The sequence below is a fragment of the Heloderma suspectum genome, chromosome 2 (assembly GCF_057233095.1).
Source record: "Heloderma suspectum isolate Gila_16-S chromosome 2, 16-S_ref, whole genome shotgun sequence".
NCBI lineage: Eukaryota > Metazoa > Chordata > Lepidosauria > Squamata > Helodermatidae > Heloderma > Heloderma suspectum.
In genome coordinates this window covers 297,217,695-297,234,297 of record NC_139459.1, presented here as the reverse complement: position 1 = coordinate 297,234,297, position 16,603 = coordinate 297,217,695, and the positions used below count along the sequence as shown (strand labels likewise).

At 41.3% G+C, this 16,603-nt stretch overlaps 1 protein-coding gene across 2 annotated transcripts in view; it reads right to left on the bottom strand.

Annotated features, from left to right (window-relative positions):
- Positions 1 to 16,603, bottom strand: part of CACNA1D (calcium voltage-gated channel subunit alpha1 D) — a 302,650-nt gene that overhangs the window by 141,013 nt on the left and 145,034 nt on the right. For both annotated transcript variants that reach the window (XM_084832473.1, XM_084832474.1), the window contains exon 8: positions 14,273 to 14,376. In XM_084832473.1, coding sequence (XP_084688599.1) covers positions 14,273 to 14,376 — 104 coding nt within the window. The remainder of the gene's footprint in view (positions 1 to 14,272; positions 14,377 to 16,603) is intronic.

The window sequence follows — 16,603 nt, the reverse complement described above, 5'->3', positions numbered from 1 at the left end:
GAATGCACCGGCATTCGGCCTCACCGAGATACGTCGTGGAATTCTCTGACATCCCTACCTTCAAGGAGGTCAGCAGGTGCATTTCAACTGGCAGGTTATTCCACAACTGAGGGGTGGCAAAGGAAAAGGTCCTCCTGTGTGTGGCCGCCAATCTCACATTAGGCAGCCACAGCAGATAGCCCTCAGAGGACCTTAGGGGGCAGACTGGGATGTAGGGGAGAAGGAGTTCCTAAGGTACCTTGGACCTAGACCACGTAAGCCTTTAAAGGTAAGAACCAGCACTTTATATTTTGCTTGGAAACAAATTGGCAGCCAGTGCAAAGATTTTAAAACCAGTGTAATATGGTCTCCACAGGATGTCCCAGAGACCAACCTGGCTGCCATATTTTGATCCAGCTGAAGTTTCCAAACTAAATATACAGTCAGCCCCAAGTACAGAGCATTACAGAAATCAAGCCTAGAGGTTAAAAGCGCATGCACCGCCATTACCAGGTCCACATATTCCAGGAATGGGCATAGCTGGCATATCAGCTGAAGTTGGTAACAGGCACTTCTCACCATTGCCTCCACCTGGGGTGCCAGGAGAAGGGCTGGGTCAAAACCACCCCCAAGCTATGAACTTGCTCCTTCAGGGGGAGTACAACCCCATCCAGAACTGGTTGACATACCTCAATATCTGAATTAGGACCCTTTACAATGAGCTGTCTTGTCTCTGGATTCAATTTCAGCTTGTTCTCTCTCATCGAGCCCATTACCGACTTCAGGCAGTCATTCAGAGGAGTCATACCTTCCTCAGATAAAGATGTTAAGGAGAAATAGATTTGAGTGTCATCAGCGTACTGATAACATTAAGCCCCAAACCTCCTGATGATCTCTCCCAGCAGTTTCATATAGATATTGAACAGCACTGGGGATAGAATGGAGCCCTGAGGGACTCCACTTAATAGTTCCTTTTTTGAGGAACAACTATCCCCGAGCAACACCATCTGTAACTGTCCTGAGAAAAAGCAGTGGAACCACTGCAGAGCAGTGCCCCCAACTCCCTCAGGCAATCCAGAAGGATACCATGGTTGATGCCACTGAGAGATCCAAAAGAATCAACAGGGATGCACTCTCCCTATCAATTCCCAGGTAAAGATCATCCACCAAGGCAGCCATGGCAGTCTCAACTCTGTATCCCACTCTGAAGCTGGTTTGAAATGGGCCCAGGTAATCAGTTTCATCCAAGACTGCTTGGAGTTGAATGGACACAGCCTTCTCAATTACCTTGCCCAAAATGGTAAATTACTTACTAGCCTATAATTTCTGAAGTCTAGAGGGTCAAGGGAAGGCTTCTTCAGAAGCAGTCTAACAATTTCAGACATGATGGAAAATTACCTTCCTTTAGGGAGGCATTAACAATACTCAGCAAAATTGCTTTACCATCTTCCCTCTCTGGACTACAAGCCAGGATGGGCAGGGATTGAGAGGGCAAGTTGTCTTTTTGACCAAACCAAGCAGCTTGTCCACATCATCAGGAGTCACAAGCTGAAAATGATCTAGTTTAATCATGCAAGCAGAGTTGCTGGACACCCTACTGTTGATTTCTGTTCTCACAACAGCAGCCAACTCGGCTCGTATCCGAGAGATTGTATCAGCAAAAAACTCATTAAAGGTGTCACAGCAAACTACCAAAGGCTCTAAGATCATATTCAGTGTGCGTGTGTGGGGGGGCCCTGACTCAACTCCCTAATTACCCTGAACAGCTCAGCTGGGTGCAGGTTTGTGGACGCGATACGAGTAGAGAAGAAAGCTCTCTTCGTTGCACGTATTGCCACCTGATAGATCTTCAAATGATCTCTATGACATGTGTTGTTAGGTTCAAGGCAAGTTTTCCGCCATCGGCGCTCTAGTTGTCATCCGTGCCGCTTCAGCTCCCTCAGTTCTTCTGTAAACCGTGGAGCTTGTTTGGAAGTGGGTAGGAGAGGACGTCTAGGAATGACTGTAGTCAATAACCCTGGTCAGATCTTCATTCCACACACAGACCAGGGACTCGACAGAGTCAGCAGTGGCACCAGCCAAGAAACCCCCCAATGCATTTTCGAATCGAAATGGATCCATCAGCCTTCTGTAGCCTGAATCAGCCCCACTTTCGCATATGGAGGAAAGGTGCACGAATTAGGAAACTTGAGCAAATTTGGAGAAACTTGTGCAAATCTCCTGTTTGATCGCTGCTCAATTTACGCTGGTTTCCTGTTCGCACAGAGCAAACATCACAAACACAAGTGGGAATCAGGCACAAGACGAGTGACGAGACAGGTTTGCAATCTCAAATATTGCTCTTTCACCCATCCCTAGTCACTGTGCCTAATGGTAGGACAGGCCCCAAGTGTGACCCAAAGGTTTTCAGTAAGATCACCTCGCTAGTGAATTTAAACAAAAACATTCTTTGTGATAACCCATATGTCTGTTGGCCCAGACATGTATTTGCGGGGTTGCCAGGCTGCAACACAGAGATTATGCCTTTAAGATTCCTGAGGAAAATATCCCACATCCGTTTATTCCCTAGTACTTTTCTTCATCCACCCTCTTCCCAGCCAGCACTAATTAAACGGATTCAAGGTATGCTGCACAGGAAACAGGCATAGGAGAAGCACAAATAAAAGGTTGATAGAAGGAACAGGTAGGAAAAGCCACACCTTCCCATTTGCATTCTTCAACAGGGTTTTTAAAGGCAACACATGAATCTCCAGAATGTACTTTGGCAAAGCTATGTGTTCAGTACACTAAGATCAGATTGTATGCTTCAGGACAGGGACTGAATTGTTTTTATTTATCTGTAAACCACTCTGGGAGCCTTTCTGGCTGAAGAGCAGGGTATACATGCAATAAATAAATGTTTTAAAATTGAGAACATTCATAGCACCATAAGTTGAAAACGGTTCTATTCAAGGTGGGTCAAGAAGCTTAAATTTTCAAGTTGGGGTAGCACCTGAAATGATAGTTAGAACTTTTCTGAGGGTTCAGACTGTGTGTGAGGTGGTTTTTACCTGAGTATCTCTGAAAGGATCCCCTCAGCCTATGTGGTGTGGGAAGAGAAATGTTTCAACCTTCTCTCTCCATCTCTGGAGAACTGGGGACACTTTCACATCCAAATAATCCTCAGAGAAAAGCTGAAAACCAACTGAGAGCTTTTACCTTCTTGGATGTGATCCACAGCTGCCCTAGTCCCTCAGTAACACTGGCTGTTAGCATAGTTACCAGTTCAAACCTAGACTTGGAATAAATATACATATTGTTTCCCCATCCTCTGTGGAATATACAACCTTAGTGATGGGGGAATCTGTCTTTCACAGCCTATTTTGGTTTTCTTTCAGATTCATCATAAATTGACTGGACACCTTATTTGAATTACTTTTTCCTCAAGATTTAGGGATCTGTTTTTGTTGTTGTTTATTCGGTCAGTCGCTTCCAACTCTTCGTGACTTCATGGACCAGCCCACACCGGAGCTTCCTGTTGGCTGTCACCACCCCCAGCTCCCCCACGCTCGAGTCCGTCACCTCCAGAATATCATCCATCCATCTTGCCCTTGGTCGGCCCCTCTTCCTTTTGCCTTCCACTTTCCCTAGCATCAGCATCTTCTACAGGGTATCCTGTCTTCTCATGATGTGGCCAAAGTACTTCAGTTTTGCCTTTCATATCATTCCCTCAAGTGAGCAGTCTGGCTTTATTTCCTGGAGTATGGACTGGTTTGATCTTCTTGCAGTCCAAGGCACTCTCAGAATTTTCCTCCAGCACCACAGTTCAAAGCATCTATCTTCCTTCGCTCAGCCTTCCTTATGGTCCAGCTCTTGCAGCCATAGGTGACTACGGGGAATACCATTGCTTTAACTATGCGGACCTTTGTTGTCAGTGTGATGTCTCTGCTCTTAACTATTTTATCAAGAGTTGTCATTGCTCTCTTCCCAAGAAGTAAACGTCTTCTGATTTCCTGGCTGCAGTCAGCATCTGCAGTAATCTTTGCGCCGAGAAAGACAAAGTCTGTCACTGCCTCCACGTTTTCTCCCTCTATTTGCCAGTTATCAATCAAGCTGGTTGCCATAATCTTGGTTTTTTGAGGTTTAACTGCAACCCAGCTTTTGCACTTTCTTCTTTCACCTTCGTCATGAGGTTCCTCAGCTCCTCCTCGCTTTCAGCCATCAGAGTGGTATCATCTGCATATCTGAGACTGTTAATGTTTCTTCCAGCGATTTTAACTCCAGCCTTGGCATCATCAAGCCCAGCAAGTCGCATGATGTGTTCTGCATACAGGTTGAATAGGTAGAGTGAGAGTATACAAGCCTGCCGTACTCCTTTCCCAATCTTAAACCAGCCCGTTGTTCCGTGGTCTGTTCTTACCATTGCTACTTGGTTGTCATACAGATTCCTCAGGAGGCAGACAAGATGATTTGGTATCCCCATACCACCAAGAACTTGCCACAATTTGTTATGATCCGCACAGTCAAAGGCTTTAGAATAGTCAGTAAAACAGAAATAGATGTTTTTCTGAAACTCCCTGGCTTTCTCCATTATCCAGCGGATATTGGCAATTTGGTCTCTAGTTCCTCTGCCTTTTCGAAACCCAGCTTGTACATCTGGCAATTCTCGTTCCATGAATTGCTGGAGTCTACCTTGCAAGATCTTGAGCATTACCTTACTGGCATGTGAAAGAAGTGCCACTGTTCGATAGTTTGAACATTCTTTGGTGCTTCCCTTTCTTGGTATGGGGATGTAAGTTGATCTATTCCAATCTGTTGGCCATTCTTGTGTTTTCCAAATTTGCTGGCATATGGCATGCATCACCTTGACAGCATCATCTTGCAAGATTTTAAACAGTTCAGCTGCGATACCATCATCTCCTGCTGCCTTGTTATTAGCAATACTTCTTAAGGCCCATTCAACCTCACTCCTCAGGATGTCTGGCTCTAGCTCACTGACCACACCATCAAATCTATTCCAGATATTATTATCCTTCCTATACAGATCTTCCATATATACTTGCCACCTTTTCTTAATCTCTTCTGCTTCTGTTAGGTCCTTGCCATCTTTGTTTTTGATCATACCCATTTTTGCCTGGAATTTACCTCCGATGTTTCTAATTTTCTGGAAGAGGTCTCTTGTCCTTCCGATTCTATTATCTTCTTCCGCTTCCGCGCATTGCTTGTTTAAAAATAATTCCTGATCTCTTCTGGCTAAATTCTGGAATTTTGCATTTAATTGGGCATATCTCCCCCTATCACTGTTGCCTTTTGCTTTCCTTCTTTCTTGGGCTGCTTCCAGTGTCTCAGCAGACAGCCATCTTGCCTTCTTGGTTTTCTTTTTCTTTGGGACGTTTTTTGTTGCCGCCTCCTGAACAACGTTGCGAACTTCTGGCCATAGTTCTTCCGGGACCCTATCTACTAAATCTAGTCCCTTAAATCTATTCTTCACCTCCACTGCATATTCATGAGGAATATTAGTGAGCTCATATCTCACTGATCTGTGGGTCTTCCCTATTCTCTTTAGTCTGATTCTAAATTGTGCAATAAGAAGTTCGTGATCTGAACTACAATAAGCTCCAGGTCTTGTTTTTACCAACTGCGTAGATGTCCGCCACCTTTGGCTACAAAGGACGTAGTCAATCTGTCTGTAGTCAATCTGCAGTCAATCTGTAGTCAATTGTAGTCAATCTGTAGTCAAAGGATGTAGTTAATCAGGGATCTGTTACAAAGACTCAAAAGTGTAGATATATGTTGCTATATGTTAATATTATTTGAATTAATTCTGGGTGGATCCATATTTAAACTTTAAAGTATCATCCCAATCTAAGTTAATTTTACATTTTTTTGTGTAAAGTGTGTGAAGAAAACACAAAACATTTTAATAGATGGGAGTTTAAGCCACATTTTAATTCCAGGTTGACCCTGACCCATTTTTCAGCTACATACATATCTCACAGATTGTGGGTTCCATTTATTACCTCATAAATTCTAAAAAATACTTTTTTCTTGTAGCAAGTTTTCCTATAGAGTGACCGAATACGAGACAATGAAAAGATTTTTGTTTATTAAGGGAATGCACGCCTCAAACAGTAGACTGGGTCACAGCTAGAAAACTGATTTTTAAAGGGCTGGAAATGTTTGATCACCCCCACATCAAGGCTTATTTAATAGCACACTTCTTTTTAAAGAAGAATGCTGTTGCTTTTAGTTTTTATTCTTGCTTCTCCTATTCATCTGAGAAAGGGACAGTTCTATCATCTCATTTTGCTTTCTTCCTGTTCATTCTCAACTCTGCCGAGACAAGGAATACTGTCAAGACTTTTTCATTTTCCTTTGGCAGAAAACTACAGCTGACAGTTCATTGCCATCTTCTATTCTGTGCATCATTATTTAAATGCCCTTTCCTATGCCCTTTTCCATGTGCCATGTAGACAAGTGTTCTTAGGTGTATGTGTGTATAAGCATATATAGTAATCAGAACTATTTCTCTAGTTGCACTAATCCATGGACATCCATTGTAAGAGCATCTTGACTGCTGTGCTAGACTGGAAGAAGCATCAGAAAAATATATGCTAAATGAATAAAAATATTACTCTGACCTGCAAGACTTGCCTGCAGTAGGATGCATATAGGGACACATCCATACATACTCCCTTCTTGTCCTCAAGCAATAAAGGAAACACAACTTCCAGAGATTTATTAAAGTGTGTTTGAAAAGATCTTTGTTCCCATGGCTACCCAAAGAAATAGTAATGCCTTCAGCCAAATCTGTCTTCAAGAGAAAATATCCACTAGTGATTAAGACTGTTCTTGAGGAACAGATTATCATGCCCATTAAAAGCTGTCCTACTTGCAAATGAGTACTTATTCTTACAACTTCAGATATTCTTTGTTAACAGTACAATAATTCAGCAACAACTACTTCCTAAACATGCCATTTACATATGGTTTTGTGCTGAAAATATATTAATTCATTTTCTTTTCTTTACAAATAATTCCCACTTGACAAGCGGGCTGGTTTCACATTACTAAAGCAAGACTCCTCAAACCACATAGTGAAGTTTTGACCATATGATCTTAGTAAATGTAAGGGTATAAGTATCGTCTCGCTGAGCAGATCAAAGATTCAACTAGCATCCCAAACAAGGGAAAAAACAAACATTTTTGAAAAGCGCATGTCAAGCACCACAGTGACAGTTGCCTCCTGTGGCTTCTCCACAGCATCTGGGAATCAGACAGAGGTATATTGCTCTTAATACAGGGGCTGAATCTTTGGCAGTCATGACTAATGCCATGAAAAGACCTAGCCTTCCACTTGTTTATTCTCTTTTTGTCATTGAAGCTACTTGAGCTAGAAGCTATCGCCACATCTTCGTGGTAGTGAACCCCATGAAATGATTGGATTAATTTTTGTAGGAGGGAGAAAAGGAAACTCGTCTCCACACCATGGAGAGTACTTGAACATTGACACCTGAGGTCTGAAACAGCTTTTCATTTAGATTCTCTTAATTAAACCTCTCTTTACAGTTTTGCAGTTGCAAAGAACATAAATTATAGAAAGATAAAACAAATACATTTGGCAGCTAATGAAAAGACTTTTAGCTAATTAATGCTTTGGTGTCTAACCAATTATAGCTATCCATTAACCAAGTGAATATGCATATTGCAAGGCTCTGTGCCTTTCTTATACACTCCTTGCGCTCAGCAAGGGCCTCTTTTTACAGCCCACCCCTGAAGATTTTCCTTCCTTTTGATAGCTGCATCAGTATGTTATGCTCAGCTGAGTGCTAGTGGCTGAGCTGGAATGCTTAGGTTCACATCCCAACCTAGCTGTAGGCTCACTGGGTGGCCTTGAGAAAAAACACTCAGTTGACTCTGTAAGCTTAGAATAGTGCCTCATAAGGGCATTTCAAGCGTGAATGAGATCAGGACTTTAATATACCCTGCACAGTTGCTTGTAATTTTATGTAAAATATATAGTGAGAAAATTTCCTGGTAATAATATTACATTGTTGTTTTTTTTAAGAATGGTATCCCACACAGTTAGATGGTGATGCAAAACCTTTGCACTGATCTCCAGTGAGAGGATTATGACTGGAACATGCCCCTATAAATGTGCCTTAAAATGAAGCTTACAGGCATAAAATAAGGTTTAGTTGATCTATATGATTTTATTAGGGAAATTGTACATCCAGACTGTAACCGTAAATTGAAGGCAATATGGGAAGAATGTCAAGCATGTTGCAGAAGGAACTGCAAAAAAAACCTGTGAGCTGAATCAGCAAGATTTTCATCTGGAATATGATCTAGGGGGAACATCTCCAACAAAAGTAAAATGTTCTTTCTAGAGTGTTTACAGCTATACATTAGGATATCCCTAAGCACTTGTACAAATGGAAATCTAACCCCAAACCAGAGTTTTCCATAAAATCAAAAATGTTTCAACCATCACTATTCATATGGAGAAGGAAGCTCTTACAACCATTGTATAATAACAACAAAAGAAAATAATGACTGTAGACCAAATGAATTAAATGGATAATATCCTTCAAATGCTTGGAATGTATTTGCTACTGTCAACAGACTCCTTAAAATACTTACTAAGGTCCTCTAAGTTCTGTAAAAATAACTAATAATCATAAAAATAACCTCTTTAGTTATAGTGTTTTTGTTTTTAAAAGCAATTTCAACATTCCAGTCTCACATACTCACCGTCAGAAAAGGCTAGATGTAAAACAAAAAATCTTCTAAATTAAGTCTTATCTACATGTACAACATTCTAACAACATATCAGTCAGTCATGCAGTTCATATCAAGAAAGGCAACACAGAAATATGGAGATCAAAACAGTAGACACATTTCAACATATAAATCAACATTACAGGAAATAGTCATATAAAAACAACTTTAGCACAGATTCCAGATTTTAGTTCTTAAAATCCAGAGAACTAAATACAGCCATGTTTTTAAGTCACAGAATTTATTTTGGAGAGCTTTAAAATTATGTGTGAGATTAGAAATTATATTATACCCAAGGTTCAAAACAGATATGGCTGTACACACCTGCCTATACATATGTCCCAGGGAAAGCAGTGGAAGGGGGAGCTAACAGAACTAACAACTTCACTGAATCTCCACCTACTATCTCTCCTAAAAGTTATTCCTAATTAAAAAAAACAAAAACTACTGTGCCTCCAAGAGTTGGGTATTACCAACATTTTTACAATTAAATACCGGGATGCAGGAAGCATATTTCACAATGCACTTGAACCATTTCCCTTGAATATGATGATACAAAAACAATTTGAAGGAACGGCTATTGCATTAATTATTTCAAAGAAAATTGTGCTTATTGCTCCAGGCCTGGAGAAAGCCTTTATTACTGGATCCATGCCAACAGAGCGATAGAATTTTTTTCACATCAGATTGAGAGAAGCCCTCAATATGTTTAGGGACTGGGCTTGCCCGAAGGTCCTGTGCATTCTTCACACAAAATACTAACAGAAACCTAAGGCCATATTCTGCTTTTTGACATATACAGCCCGAAAGTTTATAGGGGCTGTATAATGGAATAATGGGAACATGTTTTTTTCCACTGGGGCTATTCCCACTCTCTGTGTAATTTCTTCACATACTAGTAAAACAGGAACCCAAGCTGGCATTTCGTCTGCACATGTGAGAGCTAAAAGGGTGGTGGTGGTGGTGGTGGCAAGGGCCTTCATGTAAGACCCACCCCCAATGCCCATCCTCCCTATTCCCAAATTTGTGGTGTTGAGCAGTAAGCTGTGAAGGGGCTTCTACTCATGCTCTTCACTTGAATGTGCATAGAAGCCTCTGGAGGATTGGTAACCCTGTTTTATTAGAGTTCCTGATCATGTGGAGGGTTCTACTCACATTCAACTGAACATGAGTAGAAGCCGCCTTTAGAACCTTGCTGCTCAACACAGCAAGGTTGGGAACAGAGAGCACAGGGTCAGCACACACTTTGAGCCCTCACGTGTGCAGGGTGAATGCCTACATAGGGTTAGCAAAATACAGCATTTTGACTGGCTGTCCTACATCCTAAATAATTATCAAATATTTAAAATTTTCTTCCAAACTAAAAACAAAGTGGCATTAACTCTGGGAACAATTGATCAGAGCTTCTCCTGAGCAAACCCAGGGAGAACACAAAATATACAAATGGCATGGCATATATTAATTTCAATAGGTCTTGCTCACAAAATGTTTCCAGCGAGTTCTTTTTGTCCGTTAATTACATCTAAATATTATTTTTGTCTAGAACTTAATTTTTAAATTATGGAATTAATAAATAGTATATATGAGTTTGAGAAGCAGAAAAATGCTCCTTGAAAATCTATAGAATTTACTAGATCAGAGTAGGGCTGTTACTAATGCCTTTTGATGGATATCACAAAAAGTCATAGAGTAACAAGTATTTTATTTCATATTGCTTGTAACCATTATGATAATCAATGATATTTGATAACCATTTATCTAGCTAAATCTCCTATTCTTTAGATGAATTAGGACATGCAAAGACTACATGGTTAATTAGCACATACAGCTCACTAATGAGAAAGTGTACAGTTATACCTATGGACTCTGGTTGTGTTTATGAATAGCCCTATGAATGAGAGAGCCAATAGAGCAGGGCTGGGAAACCTGTGTCCCTCCAGATGTTGTTGGACTTCAACTCCCAGCATGGCCAATGGTCAGGGGTGATGGGACTTCGAGTCCAACAACATCTGGAAAGTCATAGGTTGCAGTAAAGTGGCGGTAGATGAGATGTTAGTCTTGGCATGAGGAGGCCTGCATTCAAACTCATGAATCTCCCTGCTTAGCCTTAATCAAGTCGCTATCTTTAACCTGACACACAGGGATGTTGTGGGTATCAACATATGCTGCTAGAAGTTCCTTGGAAGATGCAAGTCAAATAATTCAGTTCCACTGAAATTAATTAATGTGCTGAAACCAATGGGACTGATCATTGAAGCGTATTCTGTAACACTACGAGTGAAATGTGCTAAAAGATTAGTCACTAGCAATTCCATTTGAAGAATCTGAAATAGTAAGGCTAGAAAAACATTTTTCCCAAGACCAGTCAGGCTAAACAAATACTGGGCTAGGTAGACCATTGGTTTATCCTAGTGTAAGGCATCTACTTTTTAAAATCCTTTCTGCTTTAATTCTTTATTTCTGGGTATAAACAGAGATTCTGCCTTTATTCAAAATGGCTAAACTCACAACAAAATCCAGCATTTAGATTTTTTTCAAGGCGTCTGTAATCCAAAGAGGGCACTTTCCAGGATCTTCTTAAAAACATTTTTGCTGTAACACTGCCATTCAACAAAAACCATCTATGCACACAATAAGGGGGTGGGTGACACCATAAGCCTTGCTAAATTTGGCATTACTATTACTCAGCTGAAAAGATGTTTTGCCACTGACTTTCAAAACTGTTTATAGCTTTTTCAGTGCAGTCCTATGCATGTCTACTTTTAAAATGCAGTCCTATGCATGTCTACTTAGAAGTAAGCCTAACTGAATTCAATGGGATGTACTCCAAGGTAAGTATGTATAAGAGAGCACCCTTAGTTAACTACACTAGATATTACCACAAAACATTCTGTTGCCTACTTTTCCTTTAGTATTATTGCGTAGAAAATATTTGTGTCTAAATTGTATGACACACTTACAGTATACAGAATAATGCAATTAATGAGACAATCGTACTTTGGGAAAGTACTACCCAGTTTTAAGTGCAACAATAAAATTGCTGCTAATTCCTTGAACATAGATGACTATGAAATTCTGACTGACTGACCTATCTTACAATACAATGTTTCACCAAAGCCCTATGCAAGGGTTCACTGCAACAAGTAAGGGATAAACGGGGGGCGATGTGGGCATGTATCCAAGCCCTGCCCTCAACATTCCCATGTACCCAGCTGCTCTTAGAGATCTTCATGTATTTAGCTCTAGAAACTGAAAGGGATTTGTAAGCTCATTCTGCTGAATGTGCTTACAACCCTAACCATGACTGGAAAACCTAAGGAAGAGTTCCCAAATGCGGAGAGCTTTTAAGCACATTCAGCTGAACATTCAGCACATTCACTTTCAGACCTCCAGGCTAAATGTGTGAAACTTTCTAAGAGCAGCCGGGCCTGCAAGGATTTGGGGGGGATGGGTCTTGCATTTGCACCGACATCCCCTCCTCTGTTTAGCCCTCATATGTTACACGTGAATGCCTGAATAGGGCTTAAGTCAAAGTAAAATGAATGAACAAGCTCCCTTGTGATAGGACCACCCACAGATTGAAGAAAAATACTAGGCAGCACAACCTGAATTTCTGGACCTGAACTGAAAATCACCATTGACTATGATGCAGATAGTGGTGTCACTCTAGCCCAGGAGTGGGCAGCATGTGCCCCTCCAGATGTTGCTGGACTACAACTCCCATCAGCTCTAGCCAGCATAGCCAATGGGAATCCAATGCAGTCCAACAACATCTGGAGAGCCAAGTGTTCCCCAACTCTGTTCTAGCCCTACTTCTGTATGGCGCAAGCCCTACTTGCTTGCACTTGGCAATCTGAGTAGTGATCCCACTCCATTTAATACCAAATGTTTGCACTGCAGCTACTTGTTTGTTAATTAATCATTTCCAGCCAGTTGGACTGGCCCATTCTTCTGCCAGTGCTGTTACCCATGGTGGCTTGGGATGAAGTACAAGATGAGGGCTGGGTAAGAGAAACTTGTGATGCTCACATACCTACATCTTCCCTTACATGATTATACAGACACCATCCTGATGGGAATCGGACACCATGCCCTGCTCTTCTTACAATACAGGCAAGGAGGCTTCAGAAACACATGGTGCTGGGTTGAGAAGCTCTGTCTTTGGCAGCTGTAGGGTGCTTGCGCCCACAAATCCTTGTGACTTGCATAGCCAATAATGAGAGCCACCTGCATGCACACCTTCCTGGATTATGTTCCCTGTCTTTAGGTAGGATGTCTCCACTTATATACAGTGGGCATCAAATGCTTTGTGGAACTGAACAATGTGTGTAAACAGAAAAAGAAAACATAAAGCACCTGCTCACAGGCACATCTTATTGGTAGTTACACAAAAGATCTGCTTATGTCAGCTTTTCAGTGCTGAAGCTAGGCTTTCAGAAATGGACAAACACCTTTACCTATATATATATTTGTGTGTGTGTGTGTGCGTGCGCACATCAGTACCAATATATATATATACACATACTTACACAGGTGTCATTGATCACTAATTGTGTGCAAAATGATGTTATCTATCTACTGGACGTTATATTTTAGGAAGCTAGTACTTCATTTAGTGAATCTTCAAGGATGGGGGTTGGCAAGCACTGTACACACAGGATGTCATAGACAGATACAAGTACGATGTTCAGACATTCAGAAGAGCAAACACTGGTAAAATGACATACCAATCCAAGGCACATGCAGAAAAGCCATCACTGTGAAGCTTGAGCAAACGCATAGGCCATTTTACACACTGTAGTGGAATACACAAGGTTAATCTAACTGCTTACCCACTAAGTACACCAAGAACCAGGTTAAGTACGAAAAATGAGCCAAGAATGATAAGACTAACAAAATAGATCCATGGCCATTCACATCCTATTGCATCATTTACCTGTAAAATGTAAGGAAATATGTTATGAATCAGCTATTCACTACACAGCAGAGTCCTTTTGCAATTGACAGATCACATAGGTATTCAGTGTACCAGTACCATCCCTGCTTTTTAGTATCTCTGAGCTCCACAACTTATTTACATTGCAATTCACCATGCTTACCAATTTTGCAGTACTATGAAAATACAGAATTCCTACTTTTTGAAAAAAGAAATGGTGTGGTATATAATTTTTTAAAATCTAGATTCTATTTAACTGTAGCAACATTGTTTATGAACCATATGCCATCTGGGAGAAAATAATTTTTAAAGGCTTGGGATTTTTTTGTACTGGCATTTAAGGCAGTGATTAATTGCTATTTACAGATGTTTTCATATTTAAATGCATTTTTTAAAAAAAATCTCCGGAAAATTACCTTGGATTTAGTACTGAATTTGCCTTTGGGAGACTGAAGTTGCTCCATAAAAAAAGTTCCAACATTTCACTTTAAAAATCTTATTCCCAATTTTTAAAATATCCTCTCTGTAATATACCTATGTGTTTGTGGCAACCGAATACTGGACTCTGCTTCTAGAACGAAAAAGGTGTATGCTTACCCGCTCAATACACCAAGAACAAGATTTAGAACGAAAAATGACCCAAAGATGACGAGACTGACAAAATACACCCATGGCAATTCAAATCCCATAGCATCATTCATCTGTAAGAAATAAGATTATCTTATAGAAACAGTTTACTTTCATTCGTAATAGTGAACAGTTGGTAGTCGAACAACACATATAAATGAGAGAAATGCACTCCCTTTAATAATGATCAGATATAAATGGAGGAAGAGGAGTCAAGTCCATGCCACCTTGCATTCCCACTCCAAACGCACACTCAGAAATAAAAAGGTAAAAAGCATTAGAACTCAGCATGTGGATCTTATGTGAGAATTTTTATTCCCTTGTATATAAAAATGTTAAAGTCCAATTTGGAAAACATAGGAGACATGACAATATGTGGAGGGAAACTTCTACATGTTAGAGACGTTTCGGTGTATTTATTTATTTAGTTAGTTAGTTATTTCTATACCACCCAATAGCCAAACCTCTCTGGGCTATTCACAAAAATTAAAACCACAAAGTGCAACATAAAACAATATAAATAAAAATACCATCTATCTATCTATCTATCTATCTATCTATCTATCTTATCTATCTATCTATCTAAACAGTACAACTAGAATAAAACTTTACAGCAATGCAGAGATTTAAAATACAGATTTAAAACACCAGAGCTAAAAGACCAAGAAACTAAAATGCTGTAATACTGGGAGAATAAAAAGGTCTTCACCTGGCGCCAGAAAGCATACAATGTAGGCGCCAGGCAAACTTCTCTAGGGAGTCATTCCACAGCCGGGGTGCCACAGCAGAAAAGGCCATCTTCCTGGTAGCCACTCACCTCACTTCCTTTGGCAGGGGCTCACAGAGAAGGACTCTGTGAAACTCTAAAGATGATCTTAAGGCCCGGGCAGGCACATATGGGAAGAAGTGATCCATAAAGATGATCTTAAGGCCCGGGCAGGCACATATGGGAGGAGGCGATCCTTCAGATAACTTGGCCCCAAGCCATTTAAGGCTTTGAATGTTAATACCAGCACTTTGAATCGGGCCCAAAAATGGACTGGCAGCCAGTGCAGCTGAAAACGCACTGGCATAATGTGATTCTGTTGGCCAGTCCTTGTTAACAATCTTGCTGCCCTGTTTTGGACTAGCTGATGTTTCTGGACCATTTTCAAAGGCAGCCATGTATAGTGCATTGCAGTAATCCAGACAAGATATTATCAGAGCATGGATAACTGTAGCTGGGCTATCTCTGTCCAGATAAGGGTGTAGTTGGTATACCAGCCTAAGCTGATAAGAAGTGCTCCGTGCCACTAAGTTCATCTGTGCCTCAAGTGGCAGTTCTGGATCACCCCCAAACTACGAATGTGATCCTTTAGGGCAAGTGCAGCCCCCTCCAGAACAGGTTGAACATCACCTAGCTGGAAAGACGAACCACCCACTAACAGTATCTCCATCTTGTCTAGATAGAGTCTCAATTGGTCCTAATCCAGTCCATAACCATGTCCAGGCACTGATTCAGAACAGCCACTGCCTCACCTGGGTTTGATAAAAAAGAGAGGTAGAGCTGAGTGTCATCCACATATTGATGGCACCTCAGCCCACACCTCCAGATAACCTCGCCAGCAGTTAGATGTTGAACAGCATAGGGGATAAAATAGAGCCCTGTGGAACCCCATGGCACAATTGCCAAGGCACAGAGCAACAATCCCCTAGCACCACTTTTTGGAATTGGCCATCCAAGTAGGAGCAGAACCACTGCAGTGCAGTGCCTCCAACTCCCAACCCAGACAACCCAGAAGGATACCATGGATGATGGTATTGAAAGCCACTGAGAGGTCTAAGAGAATCAACAGGGTCACGCTTCCCCTGTTCCTCTCCCAGCAAAGGTCATCCCACAGGGCGACCAAGGCAGTTTCCATTCCAAAAACAGGCCTGAAGCCTGATTGAAATGGATCTAGATAATCCATTTCCTTCAAGAGTGCCTGGAGTTGTCCTGAAATCACTCGCTCAAGCACCTTGCCCAGAAAGGGGATATTGGCCACCAGCCTATAGCTGTTACCGTCCTCCAGGTCCAACGTAGGCTTTTTCAGGAGTGGCCTGATTACCGCCTCTTTTAAGGAGGCCAGCACCACTCCCTCTCTCAAGGAGGAATTTACAATCTCCTGGACCCAGCCAGACATCCTCTCCTTGTTTGATGTAATAAACCATGAAGGGCAAGTGTCGAGCGCACAGGTGGCCAACCGGACTTGGCCACGCGCCTTGTCCACATCCTAGGGATGTCAGAGAAATCCGCTGCAGATCAGATTCTTTGGAATCCAG